This window comes from Pristis pectinata, chromosome 11 (assembly GCF_009764475.1).
Source record: "Pristis pectinata isolate sPriPec2 chromosome 11, sPriPec2.1.pri, whole genome shotgun sequence".
Lineage (NCBI taxonomy): Eukaryota > Metazoa > Chordata > Chondrichthyes > Rhinopristiformes > Pristidae > Pristis > Pristis pectinata.
The window spans coordinates 24,733,302-24,754,752 of record NC_067415.1 but is presented as its reverse complement, the minus strand read 5'-3'; the positions used below and the strand labels follow the sequence as shown (position 1 = coordinate 24,754,752).

The window sequence follows — 21,451 nt, the reverse complement described above, 5'->3', positions numbered from 1 at the left end:
TCATTTGGTTCTAACTGCCTATACCTCCTTTTTCTTTTCCAGGACCTCAATTTACCTTGATAACCAAGGTTCCATAAACCTGTTGGCCTTGCCTTTTATTCTAACAGGAACATGCAGATTCTGTACTCTCAGTATTTCGCTTTTGAAGGCCTCCCATTTACCAAGCATTCTTTTGCCAGAAAACAACCTATCCCAATCACCTGCCAGAACCTTTCTGATGCCATCAAAATTGGCCTTCCTCCAGTTTAGAATCTTAACCCTAGGACCAGTCTTATCCTTGTCCATAATTATCTTGAAACTAATGGAATTATGATCACTAGATCCAAAGTGTTCCCCTACACACTTCTGTCATCTGCCCTGTCTCATTCCATAAGAGGAGATCCAGTATTGCACTCTCTAGTTGGGACCTCTACATATTGATTGAGGAAACTTTTCTGAACACATTCGACAAACTCTATCCCATCCAGTATGGGAGTCCCAGTCAATATGTGGAAAGTTAAAATCACCTACTATCACAACTTTATATTTCTTACAACTGTCTGCTATCTATCTACAAATTTGCTCCTCTAAATCCCACTTACTATTGGGAGGTCTATAATGTAGTCCCATTAACGTGGTCATCCCTTTTTTATTCCTCAGTTCCACCCAAATTGCCTGGGTAGTCAAGCCGTCCTGTATGTCCTCTCTCAGCACTGCCGTGACATTTTCCCTGTTGAGTATTGCCACCCCTCCCCCTTTAATACCTCCCCCTCTATCATGTCTAAAACAACGGAACCGCGGAACATTGAGCTGCCAGTCCTGCCCCTCCTGCCACCAAGTTTCACTAATAGTGGCAAAGTAATTGCATTTGTTAATGATGATGTTAGGGAGCGCTTATTTTGATGAGATGGTGCATAAGTGATGAATCTTGTATATATAAAAAAAATGTGCACAGCAATTAAGTTCTCCAATTCTCTTATTCACAGAGCAATGATAATGAAGAACGTTTAGCAGTTGTTAAGCTGCTGGCAAAAATGTTTGGAGCAAAAGATTCTGAATTGGCATCCCAGAACAAACCATTGTGGCAGTGTTACTTGGGAAGGTACGTATTGGTATTGGTTTATTATTGTCACTTGTACCGAGGTACAGTGAAAAGCTTGTCTTATAAACCAATCGTACAGGTCAATTCATTACACAGTGCAGTTACATTGAGTTAGTACAGAGTGCATTGATGTAGTACAGGTAAAAAACAATAACAGTACAGTGTCACAGCTACAGAGAAAGTGCAGTGCAATAAGGTGCAAGGTCACAACAAGGTAGATCGTGAGGTCATGAGGTCATAGGTAATAGTCCATCTCATTGTATAAGGGAACTGTTCAATAGTCTTGTCACTGTGGGGTAGAAGCTGTCCTTAAGTCTGGTGGTACATGCCCTCATTCTCCTGTATCTTCTGCCCGATGGAAGAGAAGAGAAGAGAGAATGTCCTGGGTGGGTGGGATCTTTGATTATGCTGGCTGCTACACCAAGAAAACGAGAGGTAAAGACACAGTCCAAGGAGGGGAGGCTGGTGTCCTTGATGCGCTGGGCTGTGTCCATAACACTCTGTAGCTTCTTGCGGTCTTGGGCAGAGCAGTTGCCGTACCAAGCCATGATACATCCAGATAGGATGCTTTCTATGGTGCATCGGTAAAAGTTGGTGAGAGTCAAAGGGGACAAACCAAATTTCTTCAGCCTCCTGAGGAAGTAGAGGCGCTGGTGAGCTTTCTTGGCCGTGGCATCTACGTGATTTGACCAGGACAAGCTGTTGGTGATGTTCACTCCCAGGAACTTGAAGCTCTGGACCTCAGCACCATTGATGTAGACAGGTGCATGTACACCGTCCCCTTTCCTGAAGTCAATGACCAGCTCTTTAGTTTTGTTGACATTGAGGGAAAGGTTGTTGTCATGACACCATTCCACTAAGCTATCTCCTTCCTGTACTCCGACTCATCGCTATTTGAGATACAGCCTACAACGGTGGTATCATCTGCAAACTTGTAGATGGAGTTAGAGCAGAATCTGGCCACACAGTCGTGAGTGTATAGGGAGTAGAGTAGAGAGCTGAGGACGCAGCCTTGTGGGGCACCAGTGTTGAGAATAATCGTGCCGGAGGTATTGCTGCCTATCCTCACTGATTGTGGTCTGTTTGTTAGAAGGTCAAGGATCCAGTTACAGGGGAAGGTGTTGAGTCCTAGGTCTCGGAGTTTGGTGACACAATGACATATTTCAAAAGTTTCTCATTATTGCAAAGTGCTTTGGATGTCCTAAAGCCATGAAAGGAGCTGATAAGTGTAAGTTCTTCCAGTATCATGTGAATTGCAAGTTTAAAAAATTACAAATGATATCTTCATTTTCACATTTATAGGGGCCTGTATACAATGAAAGGATGTCATGAATCTGTTCAATATTATTTACATTGCAGATGGTTATGATTTTCAGCATTACGTCATGGGCAAAAAGATCCAGCATAGATTTGCTAATTTGATCAAGGGATGCTGAGTTTTCTTCAGTACATTTTGGAGTCAACCATCTGTAAAAGTTTTAAGTTCCCCTTTGAAGAACCTTCGTATCTGGCTACTGAGAAAGCTACATCTATCTACAGGGTTTCTGCTTGCTGAAAATGAAATGCATTTACTTTAGGTTAAAAGTCGGCAAAGCTTACAAAGATTTCACAGCAAAGGCTTAGGAACCTCTAGTGTATGCAACTTAGTTTTAAAAAAAAATCATTTGCAGTATGTGGGTGTTGCTGTCAAGGCCAGGATTTATTGCTTATCTCTAATTGCTCTTAGGAGGGTTGAGGTGAGCTACCTCTTTGAGTTGCTTCAGTTCTGCTGGTGAAGGTACTTTCAGTGTTTTTGCTGTTCCTTCACCAGCAACTACAATTTGTTTCCCACGTTAGTATGGTAGCAGTATGTCTCTTCTACTTTTGTCTTTGGCAGTAGAAATTGTGAATTTGGGAGTTGTTATCAGAGCAGTTGCTCGAGCAAATAACTTCAGGGTTTTTGTAAAAGGTACACATTACACTCAGCACACTAGTGGTGCAGGTAAATAATGTTTAGGCTGGTGAGTATGTATTCAAGCAAGCAACTTTGTTTTGGGTGGTCGTGCTGCTTTCATCCAGGCAAATGGAAGGTATTCCATCGAGCTCCTGTCTTGTGCCTTGTTCGTAGTGTAAAGGCTTTAGCGTCTCAGAGAGTGAGTTGCTCACTGCAGGATGTCCAGCCGCCAACCTGCCTTTATAACTGCAGTACTTATGTAGCGGGTCCAATAGAAATTCTGGTCAATGGGGCTCCCTGGATATTGATGGTCTTCTGAATGTCAAGGGTAAGTGTCCATCACTCTTATTGCAGAAGTTCACTGCTTGGCACGTGTGACTTCATGTTATTTGCCACCTGTCAGCCTGTCTCTGAATGTTGTCCAGATTGTGCCATGTGCAAGCATCAACTACTTCACTTTCTCAGGAGTAGTGAATAGAATTGAATAATGTACAGTCTTCACTTGGAAGGAAGATTATTGATAAAGCAGCTGAAGATGGCTTGGCTTGAATATTCCACAATGACTATTGTAATATTTACTGGGGTTGCTGAGCCATGTTCCCTCATTGGACATTGTTTGGGTCTGCTTAGTACATCCACTCTAGTCTTTCTATTCTGTTTGCAAATTGGCACCTGGGGTAGTGTGATGGAAAACTGATGCCCCTGTACAGTGCACAGTTTTGGTCACTGTTTTGTAATCTAGATAAAGATACTCGAGTTTTTTAAATGCTGTACAAAGATAATGATGGAAGTACAAGGTTTCAGGAAAGGATGTAGTAGCAGGATCTGGCTAAAGAGTAATTGTGTTCTCTTAAAAAAAAATTTGACCAGTTTTGATAAGCAGAAACATTCTTTGTGTCTGCACTATGAATTCAACACCCAGCAAGAAATTCTGTTGGGATTTTGTCAAAACTTCCTTGCCCAGAGAGTGGCAGGAATGGAGAACTTGTAACCACAATTGATACTGCAGACATACATGCATTTAAGGAAAACAAGATGAGCATCTGAGGGAAAAGGGAGCAGAGGTTAATGATGTAAATTCGAGGATGAATGGGGCTTGAGTAGAGCATATAAATGCTGACATGCATTGACCGAGGCTTTTTCTACGGTGCAGATTTGGTTCAGTGATGTTCAACCTTTATAGCAATTCTTTATAGATCAAGAATTGCATAAAAATCATCACATTTTGCTGAACAGTTGTTGCTTCCTTTGTAGTAACCAGTCTGCAGTTAGTGTAGGTTCAGCTGACAAATTACCTTCAACTAAAGAGAAGCACTTCGCATGCTGAAAATGTGAGACATTTCAGATATAATCACATACGTTTATAATAATTTTAATGTTATAAGAAAAGCAACTCTGTATGGTTGCTCCAGCTGCCCAACAACTGTTGCAGTTAATTGTTGTGCATTAAACCATTATTGGTGTACTCCACTTAAGGACTACTGATGATTTTCATGATTCCAATTGGTGATAAGAAAATATACCTGAAGGTGCACATTAAATAGATTTCCAATTCAATGAACTGTTTCCATCTTTGCATTATTTCTACAATTCTTCCTGTAGATTCAATGACATCCATGTTCCTATCCGTCTTGAATGTGTGAAGTTTGCAAGCCACTGTCTTATGAACCATCCGGATTTAGCAAAAGACCTTACTGGTAAGTATACAAGTGACTTTAATTTGTAAAGAATGTACTGATTTCTTAACTAATAGAAAAAAGAAAGAAATATGTTTGTGTCATCACAAATATGGAGATTTGATGGCAAGGACAGTATAGTTAAATCCTATTGTATCTTGAAAATGGTGGCGAACCATCTTGAATTGTTGCAGTCTTTGTGGTGAAGGAGCTATCATGACACTGTTGGATAGAGTGTTCCAGATTTTGGACCCAGTCACAATGAAGGAATGGTGATGTATTGTCCAGACAGCATGAGAGTTGGAGGGAAACCAGCTGAAGGTGGTGTTCTGATGTGTCTGTCTTTAACCTTCTTCATAGTAAAGATTGTGGGTTTTGGAGATGCTATCAGAGTAGCTTAGGTGAGTACCACATTGAACTTTGTAGAAGATGTACATTGCGGTCTCTTTACAGCAGTGATGGAGGGAATTAATGTTTAGCATGGTGGTCAGGGTGCCAATCAATCTGGCTGTCTTGCCCTAGATGGTGTTGAGCTTCTTCAACTGTTGGAGCTGCACTTACACAGATAAGTGGAGGGTATACCATCACTCTCCTGATTGGTGTCTTGTAAATCATGGAATGGTTTTTCCTTTTACCACAGTGTTCTGGAATACTTCAACAGGTTCATCTAGATAAAGAATGGAATGTCACTCACCACAGGATATCCAACTTCTGACTTGTTCTCATTACCACTGTATTTATGTGACTGGTCCAATTGTGTTTCTGGTCAGCAGAATGCTGATAACTGGGGACTTGGCAATAGTGTTGCCATATATTCTTGAAACAGAAAGAAATTGTACACGGGGAATGAAACAGAGTTAATGTTTCAGTTCAAGTACTCTTCATCAGAATTGTCTGTTGTGTTGTTGGTCATTAGACTGCTTTGACAGCCAGTGATCCTGGATGTGGGTCTTGCTGGCTGTCAATGCCATTTGTGGGTGGGCTAGCCATTTGTGGTCAGTGGTCCCTACGTAATCGAAGATTTTCTGATTCCCTAGTCAACAGGGAGGCAACTTCCCATTGGAAGATTGAACCCCAGAAGGTGCATAAATAAATGACACAAGACTGGCAAAGCTGGGTAGCTGGCTGCACATTGTAAGATGTACCCCACAAAGATCAGAGAATAAAATGGATTTTAATTCCATGTCTAATTGAGGGTACTTTTATCTCTTGTACTTTTATTGTTACTTATGACTTTGGGTTAGGGCTATTTGAGTGCTTCAGGGAGAGAAGGCTAATTGGAAGAGTTTCAAACAGGACACAGCAGAAGAGAAAGGCACAAATTTGGGAGGTGTTGATGTGCAGATTTTAAAATAAATCTTCAGGTAATTTAATAAATATTTGGATCTGGGTGTGATGTTTTGATTATTCTTTGAGGACTTGAAATTTCAGTATTGAGAAGGAAGAATTACTGCATATGAACAGCATACATGGATTTCTATTGATCTTTATGAAAAGAGATTCTGAATTAAACTGGGTTTTTATTAGAGGCAAGATTATGGGAATTGTGAACTGGGTCTTTAAATTTCTGAAAGGATGTGGGCAGTTTCAGTGATTTTTGAATTGTGTTTATATATAGGCTAGACTGTGTGTAGAAAATTAATTAACCTCAAGTGATAATGAACTGCAAGAATTGCCCAATAGTCCTCATTGTATCAAAAATGTGTTGAAAACATTCACAGCTGAAGTAATTAATGGCTTCAACTCTAAAAAGGAATGTATAAATTCATTCTTGATGAGAATGGTGTTGAAAATTTGAAGTCTCCTTTGAGGATTTAAGATACATTCCTGCTGGAAACAAAGAAGCTTCATTCATATGTGGTTCGTGGAAAATGAATTTATAAATATTTACAGGTCCTCCCCAGGTTACTACAGTGTTCCATTCCCTGAACTGCTTGTAAATCTGAAGTGCGGCTGCGAACCAAGTTCATACACAGCAGAAGCTGGCAAATCCATCCTGCTGGTCTCCCAAATACTCGATCATATGTACAGGCTGCACATAAGTCGGGCGTTTGTAAGGTGTCAAGGACCTGTATAGTAAAGACTCTAAATTTTACTTTCCATTTTGAAAATGGATATGAACAAAACAATTTGAAGGTATTTTGTACTTCCAGGACTGAAATGAAATCATGTTGCTCCTCCTCTGAGTTTTATTGATTTTTTTTTGGTGATGAAAGTCAAAATGCAATTCAAATTGCATGAATGACATTGTAACTTTTATTTTGCTGTTTGTGTATGAAATCCAAATATGTTGGGTATTTTTTTAAAATATGAAGTTGAGCTTGATGCATCACTATTATTAGAGACATTTTTCTCTAATCATTTCAAACTGCTTCATTCGATAAGTGTTCTCATATTGGACCAAAACATACTTCTGACTAGCTGGTAGTGGAACACCACTGGCTCATTGCGGTATGTATAGTAGTGCATTCTGGACTTCTGCTCCTATTCATTGCAGCGTGGAAGACTGGAAGATAAACGTGCACTCATCTAACCTCTTGCTCCATTCCTGGACTCGTGCTTGAATGCTGGGGCAGAAATGAGAGGCTAGATAAGTTTCAGTTTTAGTCCTGCCGTAACCAGCATATATTGCCCCGTTTTATTGGAAAAAGATGCTGGGTTTCATTTAAAAGCCAAATGGAAGTTTTTGTTTTTATTTAATTGCAGTTTAATGGGTTTCTAAATTTTTCATTGACTATTAAAAAAATTAAAATTGAAATATTAATGTTTGATCATCAGAGATGTTTGGAAATGGTGAAAAAGGTTTCTGATGCATGGATTATAAGGAGTGTCTGTGGGTGGACCTTGCTATCCATAGTTCATGGCTTTGGGGGGCAGCAGTGAGGTGCTATGGGACAGGTTTAGTGTGATCCAGATCAGTTGGATGTATCAGAATATCAGTCCTCTGGCAATGAAAGAACTGGTGTGACTTCTTTCTTGAAGAATTTGATGGTGTGCCGAAGTCAAAATGGCTTGTCCTTCTCAGCAGAGGATGATCCAGTCATGTTAGACTGTTGAGTTGTTGCTGTACACCCTATAGATCAATTACACTGCAGCTGTTGAGTGCTGCTGATGAGGATGTTATTGAACGTGATCACTGATGCCAACAAGCAAACTGTAGTGTTTTGGATTGTGTTTCTCAAGTGCTATTGGACTTGTTCTTAGGCAGGTGCTGAATATTTCATCAAGCTCCTGATTTCAGACTTGTGGATAGACTGTGAGAGGTCAAGACCTGAACTACTTGCAGAAAATTCAGCCTTTGCCTTGCACTTATTATGGCCTTAAAGTGGTTGGCTCAGTACAAGTGCTGTGTAGCAGTAGTGATTGTGAGCTGTTATTGCTTAAGGAGTTGCTTAGTGGCATGACTTAGAGAAAAATAGAAGAAAGAAAAAAATCACCTTTGCCAAATTAGCTATTTTAGGAGCCTAATTTGCATCATGTAAAGTAAATAAAACATACCAGGTGAGTAATGGGGTCCTTTTGCTGTGCACTGTATAACCCATGTATTCTAATAACGGCAATGTTTTGTCAGTGTAGTTTTCCCCTGCTGTTATTAGTTCTACCTAGTAATTAGTCTGATACTGAAACTTCAGCTCTGAATTCAAAGTCAGCAGTGATCAGATAGTGATTTGCCTCATTCCTGCAATGTTTCCTTATTTGCACACTTCACCCATGTGGATTGCATGGCATTATATAACTGACCAAATCAAGCTAGATTCTGCTTCCATTCACCCCCCACTATACACTCTTCCTCATTTATACTTAATTGGTAAAAATGCATGAGTCCCTATCACCTGGCCCTCAACATTACACAAACAGGTGGCGAGTTGTAATAAGGAATGACTAGGCCTTGACTGTCCCATTATTGAACTTCCCACCCCTGGAATTCCTTGTTAGTCCTTAACGAGGCAAGGCTGAGATGGAGCTTTGCCTCTTTCTAAGTTGCCATGGCTTTGTTAAAGCTTTACAGTGTCTGATAGAAGAGGATAACTTAAAACCATTAAATTTGATTTAAATAATTCTGAAAGTAAAAGAAAAGATATGAACAAGTAAAAAGCACTAAAATAAAGTTTAAAAAAATATATAAATAATTACTTTACTACTAAATTTCCAGGTTGGGAATCCGCATTCTAATTATTGGGGATTTTGATTGCCCAATAGGAATGGCTGATGTTAAACTGCAGTGATGTTTTGGAATTGGTGGCAAAAGCCATTTTGATTCAGCTCAACTCCATAATTCACTATTTCCAAATATATTTTAGAAAACTATCAAATCTAAATTTTGTAGGTGAAATGTGTGAAATTCATATGCAGGCCATTCCCGGGTTACAAATGGGTTCCATTTTAACAGACATTCCTAAGTTGATTTTGTCTATAAGTTGCAAAATACACAAAAATCACTCAATATGGTAACCATACCTCCACAGTATTGTAATGAATGGCATCAAAAGCACATAAGGTTGATAAGAAGCAACAATTACTGAAAGCAGAGAGTGAGACGTACTATTTCTGCTGTTCGTAGGAATGAACGTATGTACATAAGTCAGACTTTTGAATTTAATAATATTATGGGAACTCTTTCATATGTAGGGAATGTCCATAAGTTGGGCATTCTTAACCCAGGGATAGCCTGTACATATTAAATTCCTCATAATTTTGTACGAGAACATTGAGATAATTTGGCAATTCAGACCAGAAAGTTGGATGTGGCTTGATTGCCTGATGGAAAGGCAGGATATGTAACCTCATTCTAAGTTTATTATCTGACTTTAATCTTACATGTTGAACCCTCCAAATATTGCACTACTGATTATTTACATATTTTACTGACAGTGTAATAAATGAATCCATATCAAGCTTTGTGTTATTTGTTTCAGTTGCTTATTGCACATTTCTTGTGTTTTAAGGTTTTAGTGTTTTAAGTTGCTAATAAAAATGTAATGTAAAGCATGTCAGTAAATTAACAACAACTACTGGGTACTTTTTGAATGCATGTTGCTCTTGTAATCCACACTATGTATGATCTCAAACCATGAGACAACAAATGGTCCTTGAAGCCTCAGTTTATTTATCCTATTTTGAGGATTGCTATTTTACAGTCTCTTTCACATGGTTTTCATTAATCCATAATATTTAAACATTGCAGGTTGTTTTCTATAAAATAGTCTTATCTTTGTTACTGTAAAGCAAGAATAAAAGTGAAATTTGGATTATCACAATTCATAGGAGTTTCGGTACAGTTGCAGAGGTTCCTTACAGGTTCTAATTTTAGTAAAGGCTTATTATTACTAATGTCTTCTGAACCATTTAAAACAAAAGCAATAATGAGATTCCAGGGTAGATTGTCTTTATCGGAATATGAATGCAGCATTTTACTAAATTTTGGAAGGTAGTAGAGGTAGTGGCTTAATGTTGAAAACTGGTATTTGGCATTTTGTGGTTGAAGTTGAGTTGAGCAGTAAAAATATGACTATTATCTATTGCAGAGTTTCTCAAAGTCAGATCACATGATCCTGAAGAAGCGATAAGACATGATGTCATTGTATCCATTGTAACTGCTGCTAAAAAGGATCTCTCACTTGTTAATGACCAGCTGCTAAACTTTGTAAGAGAGAGGACATTAGACAAACGGGTGAGAAGATTTGAGTTTTTTCTTTAAAATGCTTCCCTGTGCTGCATACTTTAATTTTTTTTAAGCAGGGATTACATCACCAACCACCCACTGACCCCAAACATTTCCGCTATTACTCTCCATGAAGTTTACAGTTTGGAATAGCAGGCCTTTGTTTTCCTTTATTCTCTTCTTTCATTACAGTTTTCCTTCCTTAATTTTGGGGATTGCCAGGGCTCAGCTTTTAAACTCTTAGATATGTCACTTGAATATTATACAGTGAACCAGATTTTTAAAAATTGCTTCTCGTCATTGAATGTTTAGCAAATTTTGTGCTTCAATGCATTGCACCAATGTTTGGAAGTTATTTCTTTATCCAGAGTTAAGAGACTAGAACAAGATAGGAATACAGATTTCTTTAATTGTCAGTTATATAGGCATTCTGTCAATTGTGCTGATGGACAAAGAAGCTAGTATGTACTTACGAAATAGCTGAATACGCTACCTTAGTTTTCTTCCTACTTGGGGCAGCACAGTGGCACAACTAGTAGAGCTGCTGCCTCACATCTCCAAAGATCTGGGATAAATCCTAACCTTGGATGCTGTCTGTGGGGAGTATGCATGTTCTCCCTGTTATCACATAAGTTTCCTGAGTGTTCTGGTTTCCTCCAACATTCCAAATATGTGCAGGTTGGTAAGTTGATTGGCCACTGTAAATTGCCCTTAGTATGTAGATGAGTTGTAGAATCTGGAGGAGTTGACAAGAATGTGGGGAAAACATTTTTTTAAAAATGGGATTAATTTAGAATTAGTGTAAATGGGTGGATGATGGTCAGCATGGGCTGAAGGCTTTTTGTCTCTATGACTATCGTACAATCCTCCATGAAGTTGCCTATGTAAGAATTGGGAACATTTAATATCCACAGCCTGCCACATTTTAGCTGACTTTCTGGGCTTGTATCAGAATCCAGGTCTCTTGAATGCTATCACAATGGGGTTTCCAGTGTCATCTTTTTATAGTTTAACAAACATTTGGTGAATGCATGTATACAATGTAATAATCACAATAAGAGTTGAAGTTTTTTTTAAATCAAGGCTCAGAATTCTTCGGGGATACTGTTCACAAATTTATCCAATTGTTCGTAGCCTTTTACCGTGGATGCCAATTGTGTAATCTTGCAATGATTTTTTTTTGTTCTGCTTTTCAGTAGAATTGTGCAACTATGAACCCCCTCTCCCCCCAACACACACGCACACGCACCTTTTAAATAGAATAAAAACAAGCTGCATACATTTATGCTTGTTTCATTATTTTTTGTTGTGCAGTAAATACAAATGCATATGGTTTCATGTTTCTAAAGTAATACTTCTTTTTCCTCCCCAGTGGAGAGTAAGAAGAGAAGCTATGATGGGGCTGGCACAGATCTATAAAAAGTATTGTTTACAAGCCGAGGCAGGAAAAGAGGCTTCCAAACAGATTTCATGGATTAAGGACAAACTTCTGCATATATACTATCAAAACAGCATTGATGACAAGTACGTGATAACTTTTGGACGTAAATGTAATGCAGGTGATTGTAGCAATTCTAACTATTAAAGAAATGAAAGTTATTGTACCTGTTATACAGAGTTAAAATGCCTGCATAATGCTTATTCAAACATTCACGAGAGATGACTAAATCAATTCCCTGCCATGTTAGGATTAATAATTGGTGACACTATAGGTCTTTTACATTGTGATTACACTATTGCAGGAGAATATTAAAATTTTTACCACCAAATTACAGCAGATTTTGTAAACCTAAAATGAAAAATCCTGGTAACATATTACAGACTGCTTATTTGCTGTTCGTTTTCTCTGGCTCTGTCCAGTTATAGCACCTTCCATTTATAATGAAAGATAACCAACCTTCTCTCTGCCTAAATACTGTCCGACCTGCTGACTTATTTAGAACATAGAACAGTACAGCACGGGACAGGCCATTCAGCTCATGATGTTATGCTCTTCTTGATGCCAGTTTATACCAAATGTCCTCCTCCTGTGCATCATCCATATCCCTCCATTCCTTTCATATTCATGTGTCTATCTAAAAGCCTCTCAAGTTCCACCAAACTGCCTGCTTCCACTACTACCCCTGGTAACCAATTCCAAGCACCTACCACTCTCTGCATAAAAAAACTCACTCTTCATATCCCCTTTCAACTTACGCCCTCTGACCTTAAAAGTGTGTCCTCTGGTGTTTGACATTTCTACACTGGGGGGAAAAGATTCTGACTGTCTCCCCTATCTATGCCTCTCATAATTTTAAAAACCTCTATCAGGTCTCCCCTCAGTCTCTGACGCTCTAGGGAGAACAACCCAAGTTTTTCCAACTTTCCTTGTAGCTCATATCTTCTAATCCAGGCAGCCTCCTGGTAAACCTCTTCTGCACCCTCTCCACAGTCTCCACATCCTTCCTATAATGGGGTGACCAGAACTGCACACAATATAAAGTTTTATACAGCTGCAGCATGACTTCCTTACTCTTATACTCAACACCCCTACCAATGAAGGCAAGCATGCCATACACTTTCGTTACCACCTAATCCACTTGCATTGCCACTTTCAGTGAACTGTGGACCTGGACCCCAAGATCCCTCTGTACCTCAATGCTGTTAAGGGGTCTACCATTAACTGTATACTTTCTCCTTTCATTTGACCTCCCAAAGTGCAACACCTCACACTTGCCCGGATTAAACTCCATCTGCCACTTCTCTGCCCATATCTGTAACTGATCTATATCCACTTTATTCTTTGATTGTTTTTTACACTGCCCACAACTCCACCAATCTTGGTGACATCAGCAAACTTGCTAATCCACCCATCTACATTTTCATCCAGATCATTGATGTATATCATAAACACAGAGGTCCCAGCACCGATCCTTGCGGAACACCACTGGTCATGGACCTCCGATCAGAATAACAGCCTTCCACCCCTACTTTGTCTTCTTTGGGCAAGCCAGTTCTGAATCCAAACTTGCAGTTCACCCTGGATCCCATGCATCTTTATCTTCTGAATGCCTTACTAAAGTCCATGTAGATGACGTACACTGCCTTACCCTCGTCAAGCACCTTTGTCACCTCCACAAAAAACTCAATCAAATTTGTAAGGCATGACCTGCCCCACACAAAGCCATGCTGACTGTCCCTAAGCAATGGCCTTTACAAATGCACATAACTCCTCTCCATCAGTATCCTCTCCAATAGCTTCCCTACCACTGCCGTGAGGCTCACTGGCCTATAGTTACCTGGATTATCCCTATTTCCTTTCTTGAACAAAAGCACATTTACTACTCTCCAGCCCTCTGGGACCTTGCCTATTGCTAGTGAGGACACAAAGATCTTTGTCAAAGCCCCAGCAATCTTCTCACTTGCTGCTTTCAATATTCTGGAATATATGCCATCAGGCCCCGAGGACTTATTCACCTCAATGCTTTTCAGGAGACCCAGTACTACCTCCCCCTCAATCTTAAAATGTCCCAGCACATGAGCATGCCCCATTCTGCTTTCACTATCCTCCAAATCCTTCTCCTCAGTAAATATTGACACAGTATTCGTTTAGTACCTCAGCCACTTGCTTTGACTCCAAGCACAAATTCCCTCCTTTATCCTTAAGTGGACCTACCCTCTCCTTAGTTCTCCTCTTTTTCTTAATATAAGTATAAAATGATTTGGGATTCTCCTTGATCCTGACATTTCATGGCCCCTTTTGGCCTTCCTAGTTGCCTGCTTGAGCACTTTCCTGCTATCTTTGTATTCTACAAGGGCCCAGTCTGATTTTAGTTTCCTAAACTGTACATATGCTTCCTTTTTTTGTTGCTGACTAAATTTAAGACCCCTTAGGTCAACCAAGGTTCCCTTACCTTATCATCTTTTTCCTTGTTCCTTACTGGAACATGCCAATCCTGATCTCTGCTCAGCTGGTCTTTAAACAACTCCCACATGTCAGATGTGGACTTGTCTGACAGCAGCTGCTCCCAATCAACACCTCTTAGCTCCTGTCTTATCCTATCATAATTTGCCCACTCCCAATTTAGTACCTTCCCGCAAGATCCGATTTTATTATTACTCATAACTACCTTAAAACATAATGAGTTGTGGTCACTATTCCCAAAATATTCACCCACTATCAGGTCTCTCACCTGGCCTTGCTCATTTCCCAAAACCAGGCCCAGTATTTTTTCTCTTCTAGTTGGACTCTCCACATACTGTTTCAAGAACCTCTCTTGAAAGCACTGAAGAAATCCCACCCCACCTAAGCCTCTTCTATTAAGGAAGTTCCAATCAATACTGGGGAAGTTAAAGTCCCCCACTATGACAACACTGTTGTTTCTGCACCGTTCCATAATCTGTCTACATATCTGTTCCTCCACCTTGCGGTAGCTATTGGGAGGCCTCTAATATAATCCCATCAGCATAATTGCACCTTTTTTCTGAGCTCCACCCAAATTGCCTCTGTGGATGAGCCCTGCAGTGTGTCCTCTGAGTAGAATGTGACATTCTCCCTTCTCAGTAGTGTGACCCCCTCCACCTCTTTTACCCCCCCCCCCCCCCCCCCCAATTATGTCTAAAACAAAGGAATCCAGGAACATTGAGCTGTCAGTCCTGTCTGTCATGCAACCAGGTCTCTGTAATGGCAACAACATCATAATTCCATGTACTGATCCAGGCTCTAAGTTCATCCTCCTTACTCCTAGCGTTGAAATAAACACATTTCAGCCCATCGGTCCCACCCACTATGTTTATTAGCCTGCCCCTTGCTGTCCTTCCCTTCAGTCTCGTTATACCATTTTTCTTGCCTTCAGCTCTACCACCTGCTGCTGTGCTTCCCTTCCCCCGCCACTCTAGTTTAAACCCTCCTGAGTAGCACTAGCAAACCTTCCAGCAAAGGTATTAGTTCCCCTCCAGTTCAGATGCAGACAGTCTTGTTTGTACCAGTCCCACCTCCTCGGAAGAGAGCCCAATGATCCATAAATCTGAATCCCTCACTCCTGCACCAGCTCCTTAGTTACATATTGAACTGCACTATGTATCTATTTCTCACCTCACAATCCTGAGATGATAACCCTGGAAATCCTGCTTTATAACTTTCTACCTAGCTCCCTAAAATCCCTTTGCAGGACCTCATCCCTGTTTCTGCCTGCGGCATTGGTACCTATTTCTTTTAATTCCTGAAACTTACCCTATTTAAAATATAATGGAAAAGTGCTGAACATTTTTTTTGTTCTGTGATAGATTATACAAAGGAGATGGAATCTTACCGGTTTGTAGCTGTGAGAATTTGCCGCTTGGAAGACAAAACTTCTAACTCCACTGCCATTTTAACAGATTGACTTTGTACTAATTTACATTGTGAAGTAGTTTCTAATGAACAGTACTGCAGCATAATCTGAAAATCTCAGTGCCATTGCCTTGATTTTTTTTTTGCCCTGGATCTTTTTCATTAACATGTATATTTATTTTGTTTGTGATAGTTTTGCCTTTCATTCAGTGAACGTACTGTTTTTTTTTAAGCTTTGTTCTTTTACTGTGGTGATAGAAAATGAGGGAAGTGAAGAGTATTTATTTATGATTATGCCTCCTATGTCTGTTTTATAACCACAGCATACTGGCACCATTGTACCAAAATGCCTAGTATGTAATAGAAGATTACGTGGTTTGTGGATTGCCATCCATAAAATTGTAAATTTATGTAAAGATGTATTGATTGTAATAATTTACAAATTCAGCCATTATCAACTTTATACTTTCCTATATTAGTTACTATTCCATGTGCAATTATTACACTCGACGGGCTTTGATGGACTGGCAAGGTAGCTTGCATGTCAGACACCAGACTCCCAAAGCAGACACAGGTGGATAGAGGAATAGATTCAAGTATATTTTCAAAGCTTCCTTGTCAAAAATTGTAAAATCCCAACTGACTTGCTGAAGTCCCCAGCCCTTGACTTAGTCTATTTGTTTGGAGTGGACAGAAGCCAGATGTAAATGGTGAGAGGAGCACATCACCTCTCAAACTACCCACCCATCAGTCGAGCACATCCTGACCCACCTGGACATGTCTTAAATCCTGACCCCTTCAGTACCACAAAACTTGAGTGGAAACAAGTTATACTCAATCCTGAGGAATTTTCTGAAAAGACTTTCCCAATATCGGTTGCTATTACATGCCACTTGTAACTTCTTCCAAAAAGTACATATAGCACAACATTTTGATAGGTCAGTTTGAGATCACAAGGATTAGTTCCAGTCTTTGGCATAGGTGTTTCTTTGTGCATAGATTTAAAAAAAAGCACCCCCGTGGCATTCTGCAGATTTTTTTTCAGTCTGGGATAAGTGACATGTTGTTTAATTTTTGAAAGATCTCATCGAGCTTGTGTATTGGGTGCATGTGGAGTAATTCACAAAAATTGCCATCATCACCCCAGAAAAGAATGTTTACTCTTTCAATAATATTTGTTTTCACAGCTGTGGATGCGGTTACTTTTAGTGCCAAAGTATACTCGCTGACAAAAATAATTTCACCCCTGTGAAATACATTTTGAATTGCTACTTTCTGGAGTCTTCAAATTTTCATCCTTAAAGAAATTTTCTATCTCTTCTATTGAATTAGCTTTGCATTTTAAGAAGATACGTTTCCCCATTTGTCTTCCAAGTCAGGGTGGAACATTTGTTCTCAGTTTTCTTACATGGCTCAAGTGCTCATTTAAAATGATTATTGGAAGAAACGACTCTCGACACCTCAGCCATCATGAAGTGCAATTCTATCCCTAACAAGGATGGCCAACAATCCTCATTTGATTGGGGCTGTCCTGATCTGTCCTGTGCTGAATAACAGTTGGCTAGGATTCGCCCCATTATCCCTTGGCACTGAAGGAAGTTTCCCACCCCTCATTCCTGGTTTGCACAGATCCAGACAGCAGCTACTTCTGATCTTCAACACCCAACAAACTTTGCAAATCTCCACAGGAAGAAGTTCTTTCTGCCTAATAATTTGTGGCATGATAATGAAATTGATGGAGATATCAAAGCAGCAACCAGGAGTTGGATGCAGTGAGACAAGCTAGAGTTAGGGGCCAGAGACAGCACGGGCCATGGCTTTTGCTGAGCAGAGGTCTGGAGGCTTAAGGCACTGGAACTTGGAAGCTGGAATATGGAGGGGGGAACATTGCCATTGTTAATAGGAGCTGGAGGCCAAGGTTATAAGCTGTATTAGAGAAGTGAAATGGAGGCCTCAGCAGTGGGTGTGGCTGTCACTTGGCATAACCATCACCAGGTGAGCAGAAGCCCTGCTCACCACCAGCTTGTCACAGAGCAGGTGGTTTCTACCATTCCTTTCCCAGGTAACATGAAAGAATAACTCGCGTGTTAACTGTCGACAGAGTACATTGGACTACATCAGATTCTAGAAATAAATGAGCTAAAAGTTTACATTAAATATCACATGCATTATGCTACAATATATCTAATAATAGATGAGTACCTATTATCAGATATATTGTAGCATAATGCATTAGTGATGTTTATATTCCATACTATACTGTGTTATAACCACTTAAATGATAAATTGACGTTGATTGTAAAAGATCCACAGAAGAATATCAACAATTTGCCAAGTTGAATTTTTCCCATTCTGCCTGCTTTTAAGTATTATTGTCATTGGAGCTGAGGGGGGAGAAAATGTAATTTTCAAAAATAGATGAGCCCTCGCCAGAAGTTACTGGGATGGATCAAGCTGACTCTTCACAGAGGTTTGACACATCAAGAGGGTCTTCCATACAGTAAAACTGATACATGGGTGTCACATATTGGTCCTACCTGTAACTCATCTAGACACACCTCCAGATTCACTATTCCATTTCCCCACAAATCTTCTTTTCCTATATATCATGCATTCCACTTCATCATTTGGAATAGGATGACTACCTTTCCAAAATTTGCCTCCCAACAAATCTCTTTTGAAATTCTAGATTATAGTTGTTAATGCCAACCTGTGTATCCATGCTTTCAGGACTGCCTTTACATTGTCAGATTGCTTGGTTAATATCCAGGGAACACCAAAGCTAATGTGAATGGTTCCACAATGCAAAGTTGGCCGCCTTTCTAACAGTTCTATCATCATTTCAAACGCTGATAGAAACTGAAGAGCAACCATGGTATTTGAATGTCTGCATCCTCAAAACACTAAAAGCTAATTTACATGTATAAAACAAAATGTCAAAAGCCTCTTGAAAATTTGGTGTTAAAAGCAGTATGACTGGAATGTGAAAGGAAGTTGTTACCTCATCTGTTTGACAAGTAATATTTCAACATGGTTCCTCAAGATAGATACACCTAAACATGAGAAAATGGAGCAACATTGAGTCACATTGTCCCCTTTTGAGCCTACTTCACCATTTAGTAAGATCATGGCTCATCTGATCCTTGGCCACAGCTCAATATTCTTATCTAACTCCAAATAATCTTAACTCCCCTTCTATTCAAATGGATTAGTCATAGAGCAAAGAAACAGACCCTTCAGCCCATCAAGTCTGCATGAATCATGCAATTACACCAATCTTGCACTAATCCCTGTAGTCTCTATACTCACCCTTAACTCCCCACAGATTCCACCACTCACTTGCATACCAGGGGCAATTTACAGTGGCAATTAATTTACAAACCTGCCCATATTTGGGATGTGGGAGGAAACCAGAGTACCTGGAGGAAACCTATGCAGTCACAGAAAGGACTCGTAACCCTTGCTCAGGCAGCGCCAGAGGTTAGGATTGGACCTGGGTCACTGGAGCTGTGAGGCAGCAGCTCCGCTAGCTACACCACTATACCATTCCATTTGTCTGCCTTTGCTTATTATGTGCCTGAAGACTTAATGTCTACGGTGATCTGGGATAGAAAATTTCAAAGATTCACAGCATTTTGAGAAATGAGATTCTTCCTCTTTGAATGTTAAGTGGCTGCCACCTTATCCTACGATTAAGCCCTTTACCTTGTGAAGCCCCTTCAGAATCTTCTATGTTTTAATAAGATCACAGCTTGGTTTTCTAAGGCTCCTGATGATATGGGCCCATTATATTCAATCTTTTTTCATAGGATCATGGAACAAATCCGTCATTCCAGGGATCAAGTTAGAGAACTTAAGCTGCATTGCCTCTAAATATTAGTACACATTATTTCAGATGGACTAATCAAAGCCCTGTAGAGTGCTTGAAATTGGTACACTGCACATTCAGCGGATGATCCTTGACTTAAAACGTTGAGTAATGAGGACATTATCTGGAGGTTGAAAAACTTAGCTTGTATTGCCTTGAGTTAATATACTTAAGAGATGATCAAGCTGTTTGAAAAAACTACCTGATAGTAGTAGACCAGACAAAGTAGTTCTTCTGGAAAATCTGGCAGAAGGACACAATCTTTAGAATTAGAACTAGATCATTTAGGAGTGAAATTAGAAAATGCTTTTTCTAATGAATGTTAGTGGAAATACAGAATATGCTTTGTCTTTTCCTTTAATTAAGGGTGTTAATAGATGAATCAAATGTGGCAAAAAGAGGGTTGAAGTGAGGATTAGTTATGGTTTGATTAAATTGAACAGTGGGCTCAAAGCTAACTATTACTTTGTTATTTCCTTTCCCAACCACTGACTTGGTCTAAAGCAGAGCATTCATGTGCTGTTTAACCCTGAGCCAAGTTTCACATCTGTATCCTCTCCATGATAACAAAATGCTACAACCTCTATTCCATCTTAACCTCTGCTGCTAAAATTTTTATGCTTGGCTTTGCCACCTTTTGAACTTGACATTTCAGGGAGCATTATTGTCTTTCTGTTCACCACCTTCCATGAACTCCATAGCCTAAAAAGAACTTTTGTGTGTACGCTGCCCTGCACTAAGTCCTATTTATCTTTTGTGATGTGCATTGGCTATCTGCCAATTAATACAGCAAGTGTAAAATTTGAGACTTCAATCCAGCTTTCTCTTGGCAGTCACATCTGTTCCATAGAGTGCATAGCTACAATAGAACATGTGAAGAACAAGAGGTTAAAAAATGAACTTGGAGAGTATATTCAGCTGAGATGGGGAAGTTAGTGCAAACAATTCTTTAATGTATGTATATAACTAGGAGAAATCTTTAATGCATTCATTCCCATCCAAGGCTTTTGTTTCTTATTTTTGGCCTGTTGTAGCAGGACCTTAGGACACCTTCACCTTACTTTCTGGGGATTCCTTCATTTGTCTTAGCTGTTACATTGAATAGGCACAAGAGCAGGGTCTTCAGCCCACGATGTTGCGCTGAACAAATTAAACTAGTAATTAAGTGCCTAACTAAACTAATCCCTTCTGCCTCCACAGTGTCCATATTCCTCCATTCTCTGTACATTCATGTCCCTATCTTAGAGCCTTTTAAATGCCTCTATCATATTTGCCTCCACCTCCACCACCACCACCTCTGGCAGCACATTCCAGGCACCCACACTCTTTTTTTAAAAAAAATACTTCCCCTGCACATCTCCTTTGAACTTAACCACTCTTGCCTTAAATGCATACCCTCTGGTATTAGATATTTCAACCCTGGGGAAAAAGCTATCAGCTGTCTATCTGTGCCTCTCATAATCTTATGAAGTTCTATTAGGTCTCCCCTCAGCCTCTGCCGCTCCAGAGAAAACAGTCCAAGTTTGTCCAACCTCTCCTAATAATAGCATGTGCTCTCTAATCCATACAGCGTCTTGGTAAACCTCTTCTGTACCCTTTCCATTGCTTCCACAACCTTCCTATAATGGGGCAACCAGAATTGAATGCAGTACTCCAGATGCAGCCTAGCTACACCTACTTCAGAAAGCTGTTTGGAAACCCAGTTCATCTGTAAAACTGTGTGTCTCATTTCTTAATATTCTTCATATCATCCTGGAGCCCACTTTATGTACACCTGTCTATGAAGTACTATTTTCAATTAAAGATTCTATAAAGAAACAGCTTTTTCTTTGCACCTCTCTAGTTCCAGTGTATATTTCCATGCATTTTAAGTGCAGCATTTATTTGCAGTAACTTTTATCAAGCTCCTGTAAAAAAAAT

The 21,451-nt window shown here is 39.7% G+C and overlaps 1 protein-coding gene across 14 annotated transcripts in view; it reads left to right on the top strand.

The window, feature by feature from the left end:
* pds5b (PDS5 cohesin associated factor B) overlaps positions 1–21,451 on the top strand; it is a 194,857-nt gene that overhangs the window by 70,116 nt on the left and 103,290 nt on the right. For all 14 annotated transcript variants that reach the window (XM_052026040.1, XM_052026028.1, XM_052026027.1 and 11 more), the window contains 4 exons: positions 966–1,081; positions 4,617–4,711; positions 10,216–10,361; positions 11,725–11,876. In XM_052026040.1, coding sequence (XP_051882000.1) covers positions 966–1,081; positions 4,617–4,711; positions 10,216–10,361; positions 11,725–11,876 — 509 coding nt within the window. The remainder of the gene's footprint in view (positions 1–965; positions 1,082–4,616; positions 4,712–10,215; positions 10,362–11,724; positions 11,877–21,451) is intronic.